We start from the raw sequence: 19,296 nt of genomic DNA on the forward strand, positions 1-19,296 counted from the left end.
TTTGTTCTACAAAACTTTCCATAAAATGATATATGCTTTTTGGGAAATTCTGTAGACGTACTTCCAAAAGAACCTTGTGACTATTATTGCTGCTTAGTCATTGAGACCCACCTCTTTTTAGTGCAGAGTACATGGTCCCATAGCAGTTCAAGAGTACAAGCAAAAGAAAGAATGTGTAATACCTAAACGCACCCTATGCAAATTGCTGCCATGGGAACCAATAACCCACACAATTATTTCTGAGACAAAATGGGTATACATGAATGCAGGTTTAATTAACATGTAGAAGGCACAGGTTGATTAGACTATGCTGGCAGTAATCAAAGAGAAGAAGGAGAACAGAAAGAGGTCAAAGTTGAAGACTTTACATTATTACGTTAAGATTTACCCTAGTACAACAGCAGTTTTAATAAACATGTGGCAGTTTCTTCCTGTGCACGAATAGAACATTATATCATAGTGATTTATAACATTTACTGGGATGATAATTTGGCCTGCAACCATATTACAGGCTTCTAATGTTATTTGCTTAAAAACAAACAAGCTGTCAAAGGGATAATCTAGATGCATGGAAAATGTACTCTTGATTAATTTCTTCAACAGTTGCTTATGATTGTATGTAATGAACTTTGATGCAAAGAAGATTGATTCTCTTAAAGAGTTTTATTCATTACAAGATTAAGCAATAAGAAATGATAGGCCATGTGTTATAGATACTGTGTGTTGGTGAATCGCTATTAGCAGCTTTGCTTGCACTAGCAGTTTCAATTTTAGAAGAGTGCTATTTTCTTTAACTAGTATCCAGGGCTTTCAAAAACACTTTAGCTGCTGTTTCCATGTCTTTGGATTTCATTTACTTTTAAATAGCCATGCAACGTATCATTCTTGTATGAAAGGCAGCAATACACACTAGCATATGGGAGGAAGAGAGCTCTAAAATAAGGGATATAATTAAATACCCATTAAAAAAGTGGAAGTTAAAAGCAATCCTGCTTGCAGGTAAACTATGGTTGTAAAATACAAATTTTGCTATCATGAGTAAAGCCAAGACCCAGATTGATTCTTCTATATCCTTGTACCTATCAATATTTAGTTCTCTGAAACATTCATGTAACAGAGTAAATCCATTTTAAAGATAGGTAAACCTTTGTGCAGAGCATGCAGAATCACGGCCCTCTGCTCCAAAAAGTAGGATACCGTGACTCCCACTCATTTTTTTCCTGCTCATTGTTAAGGAACTAATGGCTGAAGGACAGATGCAGAATAAAGACAACATTTAGCAAATGATATGCAGGATCCAGAGGCAATAAACAGGCTTGACTCCTAATGCTTGTGACACAGTATTAAAAGCAGATGCAAACTTGCTTTTATATAGGGTTGGTCTTGACCTTGTGCAGAGAAGCTAATGCAGGCATTTTGTGGAGATAACTTTCTCACCAGACAGTTCCAACAGCTTTAGTATCCAGTATTTCTTTCCTTCCACTGTTTGTCCAAAACCAGCACAGAATGAAGATCCATGATTATGGGCACATATTCTCAACCATTATCTTTGCTGAGAGTGTAGAACAAATTTTCTAGAGGGATACTCTTAAGACAAGACATGCAGAATGTCACCTTGCAGACACTCTGCCTTCCCTCCCAACCAACAGGACTACTGGAGAGCCACGATGGCACAAACATGAAGGCACTCTGGGACCCCATTATGTGTTTAGTCTTGGGTACAACTGGTTTTTTAGCCTCTTCTTTCTCTTCTAGTAAACCCTACCCCGATTAAATGTGAGGGCATTGAAGAAATATAATGTATTTTGTCTACATAGTGGAAAGAGATGATGGAAGCAAAATTTGGGGATGGGGGTACAAAAAAAAAAATTTGTACTTCTGTCCTTGTCTATGAGGAACCAACAATCAGATAATCATTGGCACTAATCACTGTGATAGCTGGCCTGAGGCAAGAAAAACATTAGTAGCTTAACACACCATGTCCTCCATTCAAACACCCACATTTCATCAATGAAATCCACATGTATGTAGAGAATTTTTTTCATACATTAATTTGAGGATGAGACAATAGTTATCACTGTATTCTAGCATCAGCGCAAGCTGTTTTGACAATCTAACACCAATTTTGGTATCAGAGCTGATCCTGGAAACTAACTAGAGAATCTTAAAAAGGACTGGGACATCAGCTATGAATAGAATTTAGACTTACTAGACACTTGGATACTACAGTAGCCCATGCTATTTTGGAAACATTGGGATTTTATACTCACTGAAGTTTGTCAAAATCTTAAACAGAGTAAAAACAAACAAAATCTCTTCTAATTACTGATTACTAGGCCACAAGTTTGCAATAAACCTTACCCTTCACCTTTAATACCTAGCTGCACTCTAATTTTGTTGCTTACCTTTTTCCAGTAGAAGAGAGCCGCACAAATAGTTTATTAGTGATGGGAACAACTTTTTGGATAAACACTTGCTGGTCATCACGCTCACCAAATGGCCCTGTAATTGGAAAGCAAAGTACAGTTTTTACTGCCCTCAATTCAAGGCTCTCAAATATTCAAATATATAAAATGAAATGGAAATGGACCGTCTTCAAGTTGATCCCAAGTTATGGCTACCCTATGAATAGGGTTTTCCTGGTAAGTGGTATTCAGAGGGGGTTTACCATATTCGATAAACAGCCAGTAAGTTCTGTGTGGTGGTTTCCAGCTTTCCTGTGGAATTTCTCAACATGTCCAAAATGTTTAACAGTGCACCTCTGACTACCTTAACTGTGCTCTGTAACAATCCTGTAACAGCTTGCTTTTTGTTACCTGCCACATTCCCAAGAGCTGCTCTTCTCTCTTACTTGTCAATATTGTTCTTAAGAGATCCTCCTTGGCTTGATTTAAAGTCTCTTTTCCCTTAAGGCAGTCTTGAAATCACCACCCTACTTCTTAGGGATACAGCACTAGACTACTGTTACAAGTCACTACTCCAGATTAGAATTACCATGCCAGTTTAAATTGTTTCATTAAATTCTCCAGCTGCATTCGTTATACACTCAAAAACGTATTTGCTGCAGGAGAGTGAGGGGGCTGGGAAAGAGAGGGAGACTGATAGTTCCTTTCCCTATTTTTACTATCTTAATTTCATCTTTTACTCCAGTTTACCTGAAATAGGTTCACAGAAAAACATAGAGGAATCACCTCTCCACAAAACAGAGTATACAAAAGAGGACTCGTAACTGCCAGGGGTGTGAACAGTTACCCAATAAAGTGATTGAGAACTGAACCCTTGGGACCAGCCTCCAAGCCTAAGGCAGCTATTTCTTCCAATTGACCAATATAGGTTATTTCCCATACCCCTTCCTTCTAGTCCTTTCCCCTCTTCTCTAGAGCATTGCAAGGTAGAAATGTTCAATTCAGAGGTTCAAAGAACAGCGTAGCCACCCAGCTGTTCCACTTGGAATGCTTTATCTACCTATATCGTTTCCAGAAGAATAACTGCCATGGCTCTCTGTCTCTTCCAAGGACAAAATTTTAAATGATGCCAAGGGAGTGGATCCTGGCTGGGTTGAAATCATTCCTCTGAAACGTGTCACTGTCCATGTGCGAACATGATTGTTATCTGCACAAACTAGAAAGAATACAAGAAAATGCATACAACAAGATATAGCTTCTATAATTCTAAATCTCATCCAGAGCCAAACCCTCTCAATATTTTTGTGTTGTATTACTAAATAGCCACTCCTGTACCCTCAACGAAACTTTACAAGAACTGGTTTGTATTTTCAGTTATTATTGTATAACTTGTTATAAATGTGTGAACTGGAGATGTTCTATGGGTCCCTTTGTTCTAAAGGCATAGCATGCTCAAGTCTCAGAGGAAGTGCCAAACACACTAAGGTAGAATTTGCAGCATACTGTGCTATGCCTTTATTCTCCCCACTCCCCCCCAGGAGGAAGACTGTCAAGGATACTGTCCAGTGAATGCCAATTCCTTACCCAGCCACTGACACTTGTGTGTGAACCTCACCCCACCATATCAACACTGCTCTCTTTACTTTCTTCTATAAACTGCCTCCATGACCTCTTAGTCTCCCTGGGCTTTCAAATCAGAAATTCAGCATGAACAGGAGATATAAGTGGGGAAGTGGCTTTTATCCACTATCCACTTTTGCTCTCTTTCTTTCTGGTTTCAGAAATATGAAGAAAGGAATACAAAGCAAATAGGAAAAGCCAAGAAATTGCATCTTTTCCAACATGATTACCTGACACCAAATGTTTCTCTGATAGCATGATCTTTGTAACAGGGCTTCGATGAACTGTGAAAGTCTGAAAGAGTTGAGGGCCTGACCCAACTGTTTCTGGGTGTTGCACAATCACACGCACTGCTCCGGAACTTGTGCCATATGCAATCTCAATCCAATTACCACTTACACCTACAAACATAAAAAATTAAAAAATATAAAACTATATGTGCTTCCAAGATGGGGTAGTGGCTCTGAGCTGCCCAGGAACTCTGTATAACCAATGAGATGCTTGCACAGAACTCTTATATTCTTTAGAAAAGTGCTTGATTTACATGCTAGTATTTGCCTTTACTATTCTGCAGTAACACAGTATTAATTATTGCAAGATTTTTTTTTGCCGAGGCATAACTAAAGTTGGCAAGGCAGGCAACATATGAACAGAAAATGAAAATCTAACAAAAAGTGTGGAATTGTCTAGAACATGGCACCTCAAATCCTAGGGAAGTTTAACAAATTAGACAGCAACAAACCTGGGTTTGTATCAAGTGCAAACTTAACAAGGACAGGCAGGTAATCTTGGCCTCTAATGAACGTGCCATGATACATTTTTTTTAAAACAACAACACTTCTTTTGTCCCATTCTCACTTTTGACTTGACAATAAAAATGGTAAAGAGATTCTTAGGCAATGCTCAAAAGTGGTGCCAAGAAAGCCTCCCCTCCCCCAATATGCATTCTGTAAAAACTAGTGAATAAGGTTAAAGCTGCACATCATGTTGAAGACAGCCATTTTTTAATCTGAATGACAGCCCCTAGAAATTTGCTTGCTTAGTTTCAATGACAAAGTGGAGAATGTACTTAACCTATAAAAGAAATACCATTCAAGAAATAATTTGGTATCTGATTAGTTATTTACATACAGAAACACAGTATTTGTGCTCTCTTTTCAATGTATGGTCTTAGCTTCACTAGAACATGGCAGGTGTGACATTCTAACAGCATAAAACCTAGGTTTGAATGTGCATTACGTGTCCATATACTGTCTACACCAACACAAGAAAAACAAAAACTGCTCTGAATTTCATTTTAAAAATACACATATATATATATATATATATCCATATTTTTTTATTTATTTTATTCAGCTTATATCCCGCCCGACTAGCAAACAGCTCTCTGGGTGGCAAACAGAGAAACATATACAATAATAAAATTACAAGATCAATATAACAAATATAAAAGTACATCATCTAAAATACCAATTACAACATTTACATAAATAACTTAGATTAAAATGCCTCAGAGAAGAGAAAGGTTTTAACCTGGCGGCGAAAAGATAATAGTGTCGGCGCCAGGCGTACCTCCTCAGGGAGACTATTCCACAATTTGGGGGCCACCACTGAGAAGGCCCTAGATCTTGTTACTACCCTCCGGGCCTCCCTATGGGTCGGGACCCGGAGGAGGGCCTTCGTAGTAGACCGTAGTGTACGAGCCGGTTCATAACGGGAGAGGCGTTCCTGCAGGTATCGTGGTCCCGCGCCATATAAGGCTTTATAGGTTAATACCAACACTTTGAATCTGGCCCGGTAGCATATTGGAAGCCAGTGCAGGCGAGCCAGAACAGGTGTTATATGCTCAGACCGCTTAGTTCTTGTTAGCAGTCTGGCCGCCGTATTTTGCACTAGCTGTAGCTTCCGAACCGTCTTCAGAGGTAGCCCTACGTAGAGCGCGTTGCAGTAGTCCAAACGTGAGGTTACCAGAGCATGAACCACTGATGTAAGGTCCTCCTTACTCAGATAGGGACGTAGCTGGGCTACCAACCGAAGTTGGTAAAACGCATTCCGTGCCACAGAGGCACGATCTATAAACATCTTATACAACATATCATCTGGCATATTCCCTGCAATAGGCCAAGTTTAAAATGGAACATTAAATGAAACATCAAAAAAAAAAAAAGTACTGAGAATGTCATAATAATGTTCCTGAATAGTATCAAACACATTTTCTATTAAATTTTAAATGAGATTAAAGGTGAAGATGGTACAAACTTGTTTTGGGTGTGAGGTAAACACTAAGTGCTGTTATGGCATCATTGGAAGGATCATGGTAAAGTTCTGTCACCAGAAGATCATTATCCTTCATTCGTAATGGAAATTTTTGCATATCTGTAAAAAAATTAAAATTTCACTTATTCAGGTATTTATATACCATCCATCATTAAAATATAGGGGGCGATGAACAATAGGTATAAAAGTTATCTTGAAGTGGCAAATAGCACAAAATCAGACCATGATTTCACTGAATTCCCAGAACTACTTCTGCCAGGAACAACCAATAATATTGAAGTAGTGTAACCTGTTGTTAATCTTATGGGGAAGATTTAGTCATCTTACCAATGTAATATATGGAGCCATTGTTGCAGCCCAGCAGTAAGAATGACCCAGCAGTATCATAACTGGTGATGGGAACAACATCTTGAACCTATGATAAATAAAATGTAAATACTGTGTTTAAAATTGCACTTTTTTCCCACCAAAATTTCTTAAATGTTTTAGTAGAGCCAACACAATAAAGACCTATGGAATCTGCCAATGTACTTTCCTTTGTTCCCTATTTTCAAGTGAAGATAATTTTATGAGTTATAGAATCACAGATTTTGAAGGAGCCTATAAAGCCATCAAGTCCAACTCCTTGCTCTACGCAGGAATCCAAATTAAGCATACACAACAGGTGGCTGTCCAGCTGCTTCTTGAATGCTCCAGTGTTGAAGAGCACACCACCTCCCTAGGTCATTGGTTCCATTGTCATAACGCTCTAACAGTTAGGAGGTTTTTCCTGATATTCAGTCGAAATCAGGCGTCTTCAGCTTGATCCCATTATTCTGTGTCCTGCACTCTGGAACGATCGAGAAGAAATCCTGGCCTTCCTCCATGTGGCAACCTTTCAAGTACTTGAAGAGTGCTATCTTATCTCCCCTCAGTCTTCTCTTCTCAAGGCTAAACATGCCCAGTTATTTCAGTTTCTCCTCACAGGACTGTTTCTAGTCCCCTGATCATCATTGTTGCCTTCCTCTGAACCTGCTCCAGCTTGTCTGCATCCTTCTTAAAGTGTGGTGTCCAGAACTGGATGCAGTACTCAAGATGAGGTCTAACCACTGCCGAATAGAGGGCAACCAATATTTCACGTGATTTGGAAACTATACTTCTATTAATGCAGCCTAAAATAACATTTGTCTTTTTTGCAGCCACATCATAATGTTGGCTCATATTCAGCTTGTGATCAACAACAATCCTAAGTTCCTCCTCGCACGTCCAGCCTATCAAGATCTCTATGAATTTTGTTTCTGTCTTCCAGGGCATTAGCTATCCATCCCAATTTTGTATCTTCTGCAAATCTGATAAGCATTCCCTGCACCTCCTCATCTCCAAGTCATTAATAAAAATATTGAAGAGCACTGAGCCCAGGACTAAGCCCTATGGTAACCCACTTGTTACCTCTCCCCAGTTAGATTGAAGTAATTCAAAGAGTATTAAAATCTAAATTATACAAGGCGACTAGTAACATTTTTTATGAATTGATGAAAAAACTATTACCACATCCTGAAAGCAGCTTCTCTAGCTATTTTCCAGATGTGGTAACTAGATCTCAGCCACAGGAAGGTAGTTTCTCAAGACCACTGAAGTCCATGAAAATGGAAACAAAAATTAGTATTTTGACAGTATGTCTCTTTAAAAATTTCCTCTTCAGACCAAATTATCAAACATTAAGGGCTAGCAGAGTTTCCCCTCACACATTAAAGTACCAGCTTCCAAATAATCTGCAACTACTTTTTAACGATCAGTAAATTTATCATCAATTCCACCCAGATTTTTCTTGTCATTCTAAATTCAAGTCCGCTTTTCTCCAGAAGCAACAAACTACCAGTGTTTCTAAATGCTGTCCACATAACGGCAAAAGTATACATGGCCTACAACGAGTAGATGGGACACTTATAGACAAACCGAAATGGACCATTGGTCTCACCTGAAGAGTGATTTTCATATGAGGACAGCCATCACTGCGGGTATTAGCTCCACCTATCGTGCGAAGGCAAGAATGTTTTTGAAGTCAAGACTAGGGGCGTCAGGCCCCTCCCACTCTCCAGCTCATTCACAGTGAGTCTATAGAGAAATATCTAAAAATACAAGAACAGGGCCAACAGGCCTGCCAGCAGGAAAATAACACAATAGTAACATTCATAATAACGTGATTGCAACATAGCGATATAACAGAACTTGACTTCACTAGTAAATTTAAATACAATGGCGTAACAGTAATATATAACATTGTAGTAAAATATCTATACATCCTCCAACTGGGAGGGTCGTGATGGCCGTCCTCATATGAAAATCACCCTTCAGGTGAGACCAATGGTCCATTTTCCATATGAGGCCGACCATCACTGCGGGATGTACCAAAGCAGCCCATAATAGGGAGGGACCACCCACATACTAATCATCATTAAGAACCTGCTGCAACACTCGTCTGCCAAAAGAAGCATCGGCAGAGGCATAGCGATCTATTTTATAATGCCTTATAAACGAGTGTGGAGTAGACCAAACAGCTGCTCTGCAAATATCAGCAACAGGGGCGTTGGTAGCAAAGGCAGCAGAAGTAGCCGCTGACCTGGTGGAATGAGCTGTGATACTATCTGGAACTGGAAGCTGAAGAGCTGAAGATGGGAGAACTGGAGTGCTTGGTCTTAGAGGAGAGCATTGATATAGTGAGCATAACGGAGACCTGGTGGAATGGAGAAAACCAGTGGGATACGGTTATCCCTGGATATAAACTATATCGGAAGGACAGGGAAGGACCTATTGGTGGCAGAGTCGCTCTATACGTGAAAGAAGGCATTGAATCCAGCAAGCTCGAAACCCCAAAAGAGGCAGACTCCTCCACAGAATCGTTGTGGGTGGTGATACCGTGACCCAGGAGGGACTTAATACTGGGAACGATCTATCGTCCCCCTGATCAAAATGCTCAGGGAGACCTTGAGATGAGATATGAAATTGAGGAAGCATCCAAACTAGGAAATGTGGTAGTAATGGGTGACTTCAACTACCCGGACATAGACTGGCTGCATATGTGTTCCAGTCATGACAAAGAAGCAAAGTTTCTAGATATTCTAAATGACTATGCCCTAGATCAGTTGGTCATGGAACCGACCAGAGGGACGGCAACCCTGGACTTAATCCTCAGTGGGGACCGGGACCTGGTGCGAGATGTGTTGTTGAACCGATTGGGAGCAGTGACCACAGTGCTATTAAATTAAACATACATGTAACTGGCCAATTGCCAAGAAAATCCAACACGGTCACATTTGACTTCAAAAGAGGAAACTTCACAAAAATGAGGGGATTGGTAAAAAGAAAGCTGAAAAACAAAGTCCAGAGGGTCACATCACTCGAAAATGCTTGGAAGTTCTTTAAAAACACTATATTAGAAGCTCAACTGGAGTGCATACCGCAGATCAGAAAAGGTACCGCCAGGGCCAAGAAGATGCCAGCATGGTCAACGAGCAAAGTCAAGGAAGCTCTTAGAGGCAAAAAGTCTTCCTTCAAAAAATGGAAGTCTTGTCCGAATGAAGAAAATAAAAAAGAACACAAACTCTGGCAAAAGAAATGCAAGAAGACAATAAGGGATGCTAAAAAAGAATTTGAGGAGCACATTGCTAAGAACATAAAAACCAACAACAAAAAATTCTATAAATACATTCAAAGCAGGAGACCATCTAGGGAGACGATTGGACCCTTGGATGATAAGGGAGTCAAAGGTGTACTAAAGAACGATAAGGAGATTGCAGAGAAGCTAAATGAATTCTTTGCATCTGTCTTCACAGTGGAAGATATAGGGCAGATCCCTGAACCTGAACTAACATTTGCAGGAAGGGATTCTGAGGAACTGAGACAAACAGTGGTAACGAGAGAGGAAGTTCTAAGCTTAATGGACAATATAAAAACTGACAAATCACCGGGCCCGGATGGCATCCACCTGAGAGTTCTCAAAGAACTCAAATGTGAAATTGCTGATCTGCTAACTAAAATATGTAACTTGTCCCTCGGGTCCTCCTCCGTGCCTGAGGACTGGAAAGTGGCAGATGTAACGCCAATCTTCAAAAAGGGATCCAGAGGGGATCCCGGAAATTACAGGCCAGTTAGCTTAACTTCTGTCCCTGGAAAACTGGTAGAAAGTATGATTAAAGCTAGATTAACTAAGCACATAGAAGAACAAGCCTTGCTGAAGCACAGCCAGCATGGCTTCTGCAAGGGAAAGTCCTGTCTCAGTAACCTATTAGAATTCTTTGAGAGTGTCAACAAGCATATAGATAGAGGTGATCCAGTGGACATAGTGTACTTAGATTTTCAAAAAGCGTTTGACAAGGTACCTCACCAAAGGCTTCTGAGGAAGCTTAGCAGTTATGGAATAAGAGGAGAGGTCCTCTTGTGGATAAGGAATTGGTTAAGAAGCAGAAAGCAGAGAGTAAGAATAAACAGACAGTTCTCCCAATGGAGGGCTGTAGAAAGTGGAGTCCCTCAAGGATCGGTATTGGGACCTGTACTTTTCAACTTGTTCATTAATGACCTAGAATTAGGAGTGAGCACTGAAGTGGCCAAGTTTGCTGATGACACTAAATTGTTCAGGGTTGTTAAAACAAAAAGGGATTGCGAAGAGCTCCAAAAAGACCTCTCCAAACTGAGTGAATGGGCAGAAAAATGGCAAATGCAATTCAATATAAACAAGTGTAAAATTATGCATATTGGAGCAAAAAATCTGAATTTCACATATACGCTCATGGGGTCTGAACTGGCGGTGACCGACCAGGAGAGAGACCTCAGGGTTGTAGTGGACAGCAAGATGAAAATGTCGACCCAGTGTGCGGCAGCTGTGAAAAAGGCAAATTCCATGCTAGCGATAATTAGGAAAGGTATTGAAAATAAAACAGCCGATATCATAATGCCATTGTATAAATCTATGGTGCGGCCGCATTTGGAATACTGTGTACAGTTCTGGTCGCCTCATCTCAAAAAGGATATTCTAGAGTTGGAAAAGGTTCAGAAGAGGGCAACCAGAATGATCAAGGGGATGGAGCGACTCCCTTACAAGGAAAGGTTGCAGCATTTGGGCTTTTTAGTTTAGAGAAAAGGTGGGTCAGAGGAGACATGATAGAAGTGTATAAAATTATGCATGACATTGAGAAAGTGGATAGAGAAAAGTTCTTCTCCCTCTCTCATAATACTAGAACTCGTGGACATTCAAAGAAGCTGAATGTTGGAAGATTCAGGACAGACAAAAGGAAGTACTTCTTTACTCAGCGCATAGTTAAACTATGGAATTTGCTCCCACAAGATGCAGTAATGGCCACCAGCTTGGATGGCTTTAAAAGAAGATTAGACAAATTCATGGAGGACAGGGCTATCAATGGCTACTAGCTGTGATGGCTGTGCTCTGCCACCCTAGTCAGAGGCAGCATGCTTCTGAAAACCAGTTGCCGGAAGCCTCAGGAGGGGAGAGTGTTCTTGCACTCGGGTCCTGCTTGCGGGCTTCCCCCAGGCACCTGGTTGGCCACTGTGAGAACAGGATGCTGGACTAGATGGGCCACTGGCCTGATCCAGCAGGCTCTTCTTATGTTCTTATAAGCAAGAGCAATACAGGCTCGCAACCAGCGGGATAATGTAGAATTAGTTACTTTATGCCCCATAGACCTTGGGTGAAAGGATACAAACAGAGACTCCGTTCATCAAATCTCCTGGGTCCTAGACAGGTAGGTCTTGAGAGCCCTCCGAACATCCAACAAATGCCAAGCCTTCTCTAGAGGATGAGTAGGGTTCGGGCAAAATGAAGGGAGTACAATGTCCTGATTGCAATGGAAAACTGAATTGACCTTGGGACGGAAGGATCAGTTTTCAGCACAACAGAGTCCTTGTGAAAGACACAGAGATGGCGGGCAGAAGACAATGTGCCCAGTTCTGAAACTCGTCTGGCAGAAGTGATGGCGACCAGGAACAAGACCTTGAAGGACAGTAGACGTAAAGGCACAGTCCTAAGGGGTTCAAACGGAGGGCGTTGTATAGCTTGTAGAACCTTGGACAGACTCCATGAGGGAAAACGGTGGACTACAGCCGGTGAACGTAAAGCAGTGCCTCTGAGGAAGCATTTAATGAACGGATGTGAGGAAATAGGGGCACCAGTGGAGGACACTGAAAGAATGGACGACAGAGTGGACGCATGTCGACGTAGAGTGTTGGGTCTGAGTCCCATCATAAAGCCGCTATGAAGAAATTGCAGCACCTGATGCATAGTGGCCTGGGATGGATCGCAGTGGTGAGACTGGCACTACTTGGAGAAAGCCACCCAAGTATGTTGATAAATACGGGTGGTGGATGGTCGTCTCGAGGCTAAGATAATATCAATAACAGCGTCAGACAGGCCAGCCGACCTCAAATGTCCCCGTTCAAAAGCCACACTGTTAGATTGAGCCAAGTGGGGTCCTGATGCCATACTGGACCCTGGGATAGAAGATCTGGCCTGACTGGAAGTGTCCAAGGATCCATCACCGACATTGCGAGAAGATCCGAGAACCACAGTCGGCGTGGCCAATATGGTTCTATCAGAACCAAATGTGCCCTCTCGCTCCGCGCCTTCCGCAAGGTTTGGCTAACAGCGGTATTGGAGGGAAGGCGTACAAAAGACCGTCTGGCCACGGTATTGACAGAGCATCCACTGCTTCCGCTGTTGTGTCCAGGTATCGGGCAAAGTACCTGGGAAGCTGGTAATTGCGACTGGAAGCAAACAGGTCTATTGAGAAGACGCCGAACCGACGCTGGAGACGATGGAAAATGGTCGGATGAAGTTTCCATTCTCCCGGAAAAACCTGTTGTCTGCTGAGCCAGTCTGCTGTCACATTCCAAATCCCTCTGAGATGCTCTGCTATTAGGGATTGTAGATGTTGTTCTGCCCAGACGAAGATGAGGGAAGCTAGATCTTGCAGAGGACGGGACCTGGTGCCCCCCTGTCTGTTCAAATGTGATTTTACACACGTGTTGTCCGTTCGAATGAGGATATGGTCCAAAGGGAACAGAGACTGAAAATGAAGTAGAGCTAAGTGGACCGCCTTTAGCTCCAGCCAATTGATGCTCTGAGTCTGCTCTGCTGTGGACCAAACCCCCTGAACATACTGGGAGTTGCAGTGTGCTCCCCAGCCGATGAGACTGGCATCCGTGGTGACAACAGTCCTGCGAGGTTCTCTGAACGGAGTGCCCCTGGAAAGATGTTGGACCCTCGTCCACCAGTGGAATGAAAGGCGCAGTGCGGGGCTCAAAGGAACTGTGTGATGATTGGAGTTGGCAATGTCCTGTTGAAAGGGCAACAAAGCCCACTGAAGGTGGCGAGAGTGGGCTCGAGCCCATAGCACAATATGGATGGTAGAGATGAACATTCCAAGCGCCCTGGCTAGAAGCATGACGTCTGCGGTTGTTTGTTGCATCAAGGCCCTCGCGATGTTTGTGATGGCAGTTATGCGATCTGGAGACAGAAACACCATCGCCTGCAGGGTGTCCAACATCGCCCCTAGATGTAGTAGGCATTGGGTCGGTTGAAGACGGCTTTTGTCGAAGTTGACAAGCCAGCCATAGGCCTGCAAGACATTGAGGGTGAGCGTTAAATGACGATGAGCCAGCTCCTCAGAGCTTGCCTGTATTAAAAGATCGTCCAGATATGGGTAGAGATGGACCCCTTGAATCCAGAGGTAAGCCACTAAAGTGAGAAGCACTTTGGTAAATACTCTCGGAGCAGAGGAGAGGCCGAACGGCATCGCTCTATATTGAAAATGCTGGGGGCCAAAAGCAAACCGAAGGAACTTTCTGTGGGCTATGCAAATGGGCACATGGAGATACGCTTCCTTTAGGTTGATAGAAGCCAGGAAGTCTCCTTCTTGCAGGCTTTCAGTAATGGAGTGGAGGGATTCCATTTTGAATCTGCAGTATGTTATAAAACGGTTGACGAACTTGAGGTCCAATACTGCCCTCCATGACAAATCTCGTTTGGGCACAGCAAATAGGAGGGAGTACACCCCTTCCGACCTCTCTGTTGTAGGGACTGGCTCTATCGCTGCTATGTCCAAGAGGTGATGTATAGCTGTCTGCATGATGCTGTGCCTGGCCGGTGCCCTGGGACAAGGGGATAGATGGAATTTGTCTGGTGGGGTCGCCCAAAACTCTATTGCATAGCCAGAACAAAAAAGGTCCCTGATCCAGGCGACCTTAGTCAGACGCAGCCACTGGTCTCCAAACAGAAGCAGTCTGCCCCCAACCGGTAGTGCATTAGTACTGTTTGCGCTGGCGAGACCCTCCCCTATATGAGGACGATGAGGTACCTCTGCGCCCTTGGTACTGACCTCTGCCCTGGAAACGTCGGTTCCAGGTTCCCCTGAAGGGACTGGAGTCATAGGATCGGAAGTCGTGGCCTCATCCTCCTGGCCGCGTTCCTTGAAAGGGCTGGTTAGTGCGGAAGGAGGGAAATTGCCTGAAAGGCCTGCGATCTATGTTCTTGACAGTGGCCAAAACCTGTTTGTGAGCGTGTTTGGGATCAACCAGCACTGCCTTTAGAGCTTCCTCGCCGAAGAGCAAAGATCCAGAGTAAGGTGCCCTAGAGAGAGTCACTCTGGCTGTAGAGTCAGCTTGCCAGTGGCGAAGCCAGAGGGTCCGTCGAGCGACAATCTGAGCCGTCATGGCTCTTGCCCCCAGTTGAGTGGCATCCAAAGTGGCATCAGCTACAAACGCCACTGTCTTGCGCAACTTTATCAGTGACCTTCTGAGAGAAACAGGATCAGGGTTAGAGTTCTCTAGAAGATCATCCAGCCACATCATTGCTGCCCTGGAGAAGATGGAAGCTGATGCGGAGGCTCGCATGGAGAAAGCAGTGGCCTCATGATTTTTGCGGAGAGCGAAGTCTAATCGCTGTTAGTTGGGATTCTCCTTCCCTAGGCAAAAGAGATTGCGAAACTAGGCTAGCGATCGGCTCATCTATGCCGGGAACGGCCAGCTTGGTGGCAAAATCAGGAGCTAGATAGTAAAGTTTGTCAGCCAGGTTCTTGAAGCGGCGAGTTTGGAATGAATGAGACCATTCTTCGGTGGCCAGTTTGGCGATGGGATCCGGCACCGGGATGTAATGCTCAGTTGGTGCAGGGGATTTGAGAACCCTGGCCCCTTTAATAGTTGGAGCGGTAGCTGCTGGGGGCACAGCTTGGAGACCAAGGGTGTTAACTACTCTGCGAGCAAGAGGCTGATAATATGAGGCATTAAACAGGCGATACGATGTATCCTCCTCATGTTCCGAATAGTCACTCCATTCGTCTCCTTCAGCATGATCAGCAAAGGGTGACTCCTCCCCATACAAAGCGTCATCAATACATCTGCCTCTAGCTACGTCAAAAGGATTTGGGGAGCAGGAAGGATTTGTCTCATGACATACATATTGGTCCATAGTGTGTTGAGGTATAGCGGGAACTTGTGGTGGTGACTGCATTTGAGTGAAAAATGACAGCATGCCCTGAAGTTGTGAAAGAAACTCATGAGACAGCTGCAGCCCTGTTGAAGCAGATGGTTGTGCCTGAGTAGGTGGCTCAGTGGACTGTGATGGAGGATAAGCCCTGGGAGGCAATATGGGAGGAGGCTGGCTAAGTGTTGGCTGTGTAGGAAAGCCAACAAAGTCCTCCTCGTCAGAAGCAGCAGCAGGGGAATGAAATATATCCGTTAGCTGTTCCTGGACTGCTGTGGTGGGGGTCGGAACAGAAGCATAGCGTGGATGCTTGGTTTTGCTGTGGCTGGAAAGATGTTTAGTCTTAGCCAGTGCTTTGGCATGCTTAGTCTTAGTTGCCTTAGATGGTTGTGGCTTGGCTGTCTGAGACATGTCTGGCTGTTCCGCCATCTTATTCACTATGGGTGCAGTACACGGCCACAGCGGGGGCAGAATGTAGAGACCCAAACAGGCGCAGTACACAACCACAGAGGGGGTAGAATGCACTGGCAGATGGCTAAGTACACGGCCACAGAGGGGGCAGAATGTACGATGGTAACAGCGTCAATATAATGCAGGCTAGACTTCAGGCTTGGTACATGGCCACAGAGGGGGCAGAATGTACGGTGCAACTCGTGCAGCTTATCACAGTCTCAGTACACGGTCACAGGTGGGGCAGAATGTACAGTGCAGGCAGTCAGGTACACGGCCACGGATGGGGCAGAATGTACAGTTCAACTTGTGCAGATTATCACAGTCTCAGCACACGGCCATGGATGGGGCAGAATGTACAGTTCAACTTGTGCACAGTATCAATAGTCTCAGCACACAGCCACAGCAGTGTATATGTCAAACAGTTTAGATCACAGCCACAGTCTGAAGAGACAGTCACAGAAGCACAGTGCAGACAGCGTAGATCACAGTCATAGTCTTGAGATACAGTCACAGAAGTTGTAGAGATCAAATAGTAGCAATGAGCAGCAGCAATGGCCGTGAGGTAAAAGAGCCCTTGTATATCTACAGGGTCCTAACTGCCCCACACATACAGGGAGCCCTGTCAGCCCTCTATTTGTTAGTACAGGAGAGGGAAAAGGGACAAACAAAATGGCGCCCGAAGCAGGCGGGGGGAAATACGATCAAAAATGGCAGACAATGACGAAGGGGCAATGGCGGACTGAGGTACAGCAGCTCGTGCTGCAGCAGCGGGGCCGATAAGCGAAATCGCAGCGCAGAAAATCAATCAGGGAACGGCTAGGAAAAAACTGCAGCCGCTAAGGCAGCAGTAGGAAGCAGCCACAGCCGCCGTCTGCAGAGACCGTCGCGGCGTGAAAATGCCAGGCAGCGAGGCTCAACACAGTCCGACGGAAAAAAGAAAGGCTGCAAAAAGAGAGTCGCAGTCGCCGGCTCTCAAGGGGATATTCCAAAAAAGGTACCACCGTGAGGAGAGAAGCCTCGGCAGAGGCCGGGACGGAATTGACTCAAAATGGCCAGGTACGGGAGGGAAGAAGCCACAAGAAGAGGCTCCCGGGGGAAGCTTGGGTTGTGATGGCACGAGGCAATCAGTGGGTAACGCCGGGAGCTGCAGCCGCAAGCTCCCGCTGGGAATAGAGAGAACCGCAGCTGCGGTCTCTCTGATGGCCGTTGGACAAAAGACTGGGAAAATAAACGGCCCTGGCCAGGGAGAACCCCCCCCAAGGGAGTTCCCCAGGAATGGCAAACAACATTAGATACAAGACAGAGGGAAGGGAAACACTCGGTAAACACACAAGTAACAATACCTCCACACCCTGTCAGACAAATACAACAACAAAAACCACAGAGACTTAGCTAAAGCTACGCTATAGAATATCAATCTTGTTCATACGAAGGCAAGAATGAACTGGAGAGTGGGAGGGGCCTGACGCCCCTAGTCTTGACTTCAAAAACATTCTTGCCTTCGCACGATAGGTGGAGCTAATACCCGCAGTGATGGCCGGCCTCATATGGAAAATAAAGGGCGTAGCAGTATTAAGAAACAGAACTCATTCTTAGTAAGGAAACTGCAGCAGTATTAATCTTGAGAGTGAACTTGCCTGTTAGAGCTCATGGGTGTTACCTCTGCCTCTCTCCAGTGCCCCCTTCTACTGCACTTTCCAAGCTTTTCCTGGGGGTCTTTCAGGAGATGCCTTCTGGGGCCACAGTGCACAGGAAGAGGTAGATAATTCCCTTTGGATGAGCATTCTTGCGTAAGTGAAGTTTGGGTGCAACCCACTGTATTTGTTAAATATAAAAGATTTCCAGAGACTCCACTCTCTGCTAGCTACATGCTTGTAACATTTCTAATGCCTTTATATAAATACACTAATAGCATATTTATTTTTGGTTGAATTTTCAACCATCATCTTATATTTTCCTCAAGTCAAAACAAGTTTTTTAACCTTTCATTGTACCTTATTTAGGTTCTATCAGTTCTATTGCTCTTCTCTCAATATGTTCAGATTTTCTTGAACTCTTTCTCTTTAAAAAGAACATAGCCGTTTCACCTGATGCTGTACCATCCATTATTTCCCAGTAGAGTGTTTTCTGAATTACATGGTAGCAGAACTTCAAACTGGGACAGGTACTTAAGCTAGATGAAGTGCAACATTAGGCACATTATTCACCACCATCATAAAAATTACGTTATGCCAGTGTGGTGTAGTTGGACTGAGGACCTGGGAAACCAAGGTTCAAATCCCCGCTCAGACATCATTGGGTGACAATCGGCCAGTCACTCACTCTCTCTTAGTCTAACCTACTTCACAAGGTTGTTGTGAGGAAAGCCAGGACCTCCAAGGTGGCCTTCTCTGAAATGCTACTGGTTCCACGCACAGGACCAGCCAGACAGGCACAGCTTTGTAGTCTCAATGTGTGGATGAGACGATGGTGTAGGGAGGAGGGGGTTTGGATTTGTTAGGCACTGGGGAGCATTTTGGGACAAGCTGGGCCTGTACAAAAGGGACGGGCTCCACTTGAACCAGAATGGAACCAGACTGCTGGCACTTAAAATTAAAAAGGTTGCAAAACAGCTTTTAAACTGACTGAGGGGGGAAACCCGACAGGAGCTGAGGAAGGTCCGGTTCGGAATAAACCTCCCCCCTGGGATAAAGAACAAAGAAATGATGAAATTTTAAAAGGGGTAGGCCTAGAAGTAGGCATTGTGAGAGCAGGGGCACAGGATATCAATTCAGAAGGGCAAAATCCCCACAGGCCAAACCAAAATGCCAAAGACACTTGAAGAGAGACACTGCTTACAAGTGCCTGTACGCTAATGCTAGGAGCCTCCGAACCAAGATGGGAGAACTGGAGTGCTTGGTCTTAGAGGAGAGCATTGATATAGTGAGCATAACAGAGACCTGGTGGAATGGAGAAAACCAGTGGGATACGGTTATCCCTGGATATAAACTATATTGGAAGGACAGGGAAGGACGTATTGGTGGCGGTGTCGCTCTATACATGAAAGAAAGCATTGAATCCAGCAAGCTCGAA

General features: G+C 44.1%; 1 protein-coding gene across 2 annotated transcripts in view; it reads right to left on the reverse strand.

Moving 5' to 3' along the window:
• The window catches only part of KCTD3 (potassium channel tetramerization domain containing 3), a 68,410-nt gene that overhangs the window by 3,882 nt on the left and 45,232 nt on the right, over positions 1–19,296 (reverse strand). For both annotated transcript variants that reach the window (XM_061625200.1, XM_061625201.1), the window contains 5 exons: positions 6,630–6,717; positions 6,285–6,401; positions 4,256–4,426; positions 3,466–3,621; positions 2,406–2,502 (listed from right to left, as the gene is read on the reverse strand). In XM_061625200.1, coding sequence (XP_061481184.1) covers positions 2,406–2,502; positions 3,466–3,621; positions 4,256–4,426; positions 6,285–6,401; positions 6,630–6,717 — 629 coding nt within the window. The remainder of the gene's footprint in view (positions 1–2,405; positions 2,503–3,465; positions 3,622–4,255; positions 4,427–6,284; positions 6,402–6,629; positions 6,718–19,296) is intronic.

Source organism: Rhineura floridana, chromosome 4 (genome assembly GCF_030035675.1).
Source record: "Rhineura floridana isolate rRhiFlo1 chromosome 4, rRhiFlo1.hap2, whole genome shotgun sequence".
NCBI lineage: Eukaryota > Metazoa > Chordata > Lepidosauria > Squamata > Rhineuridae > Rhineura > Rhineura floridana.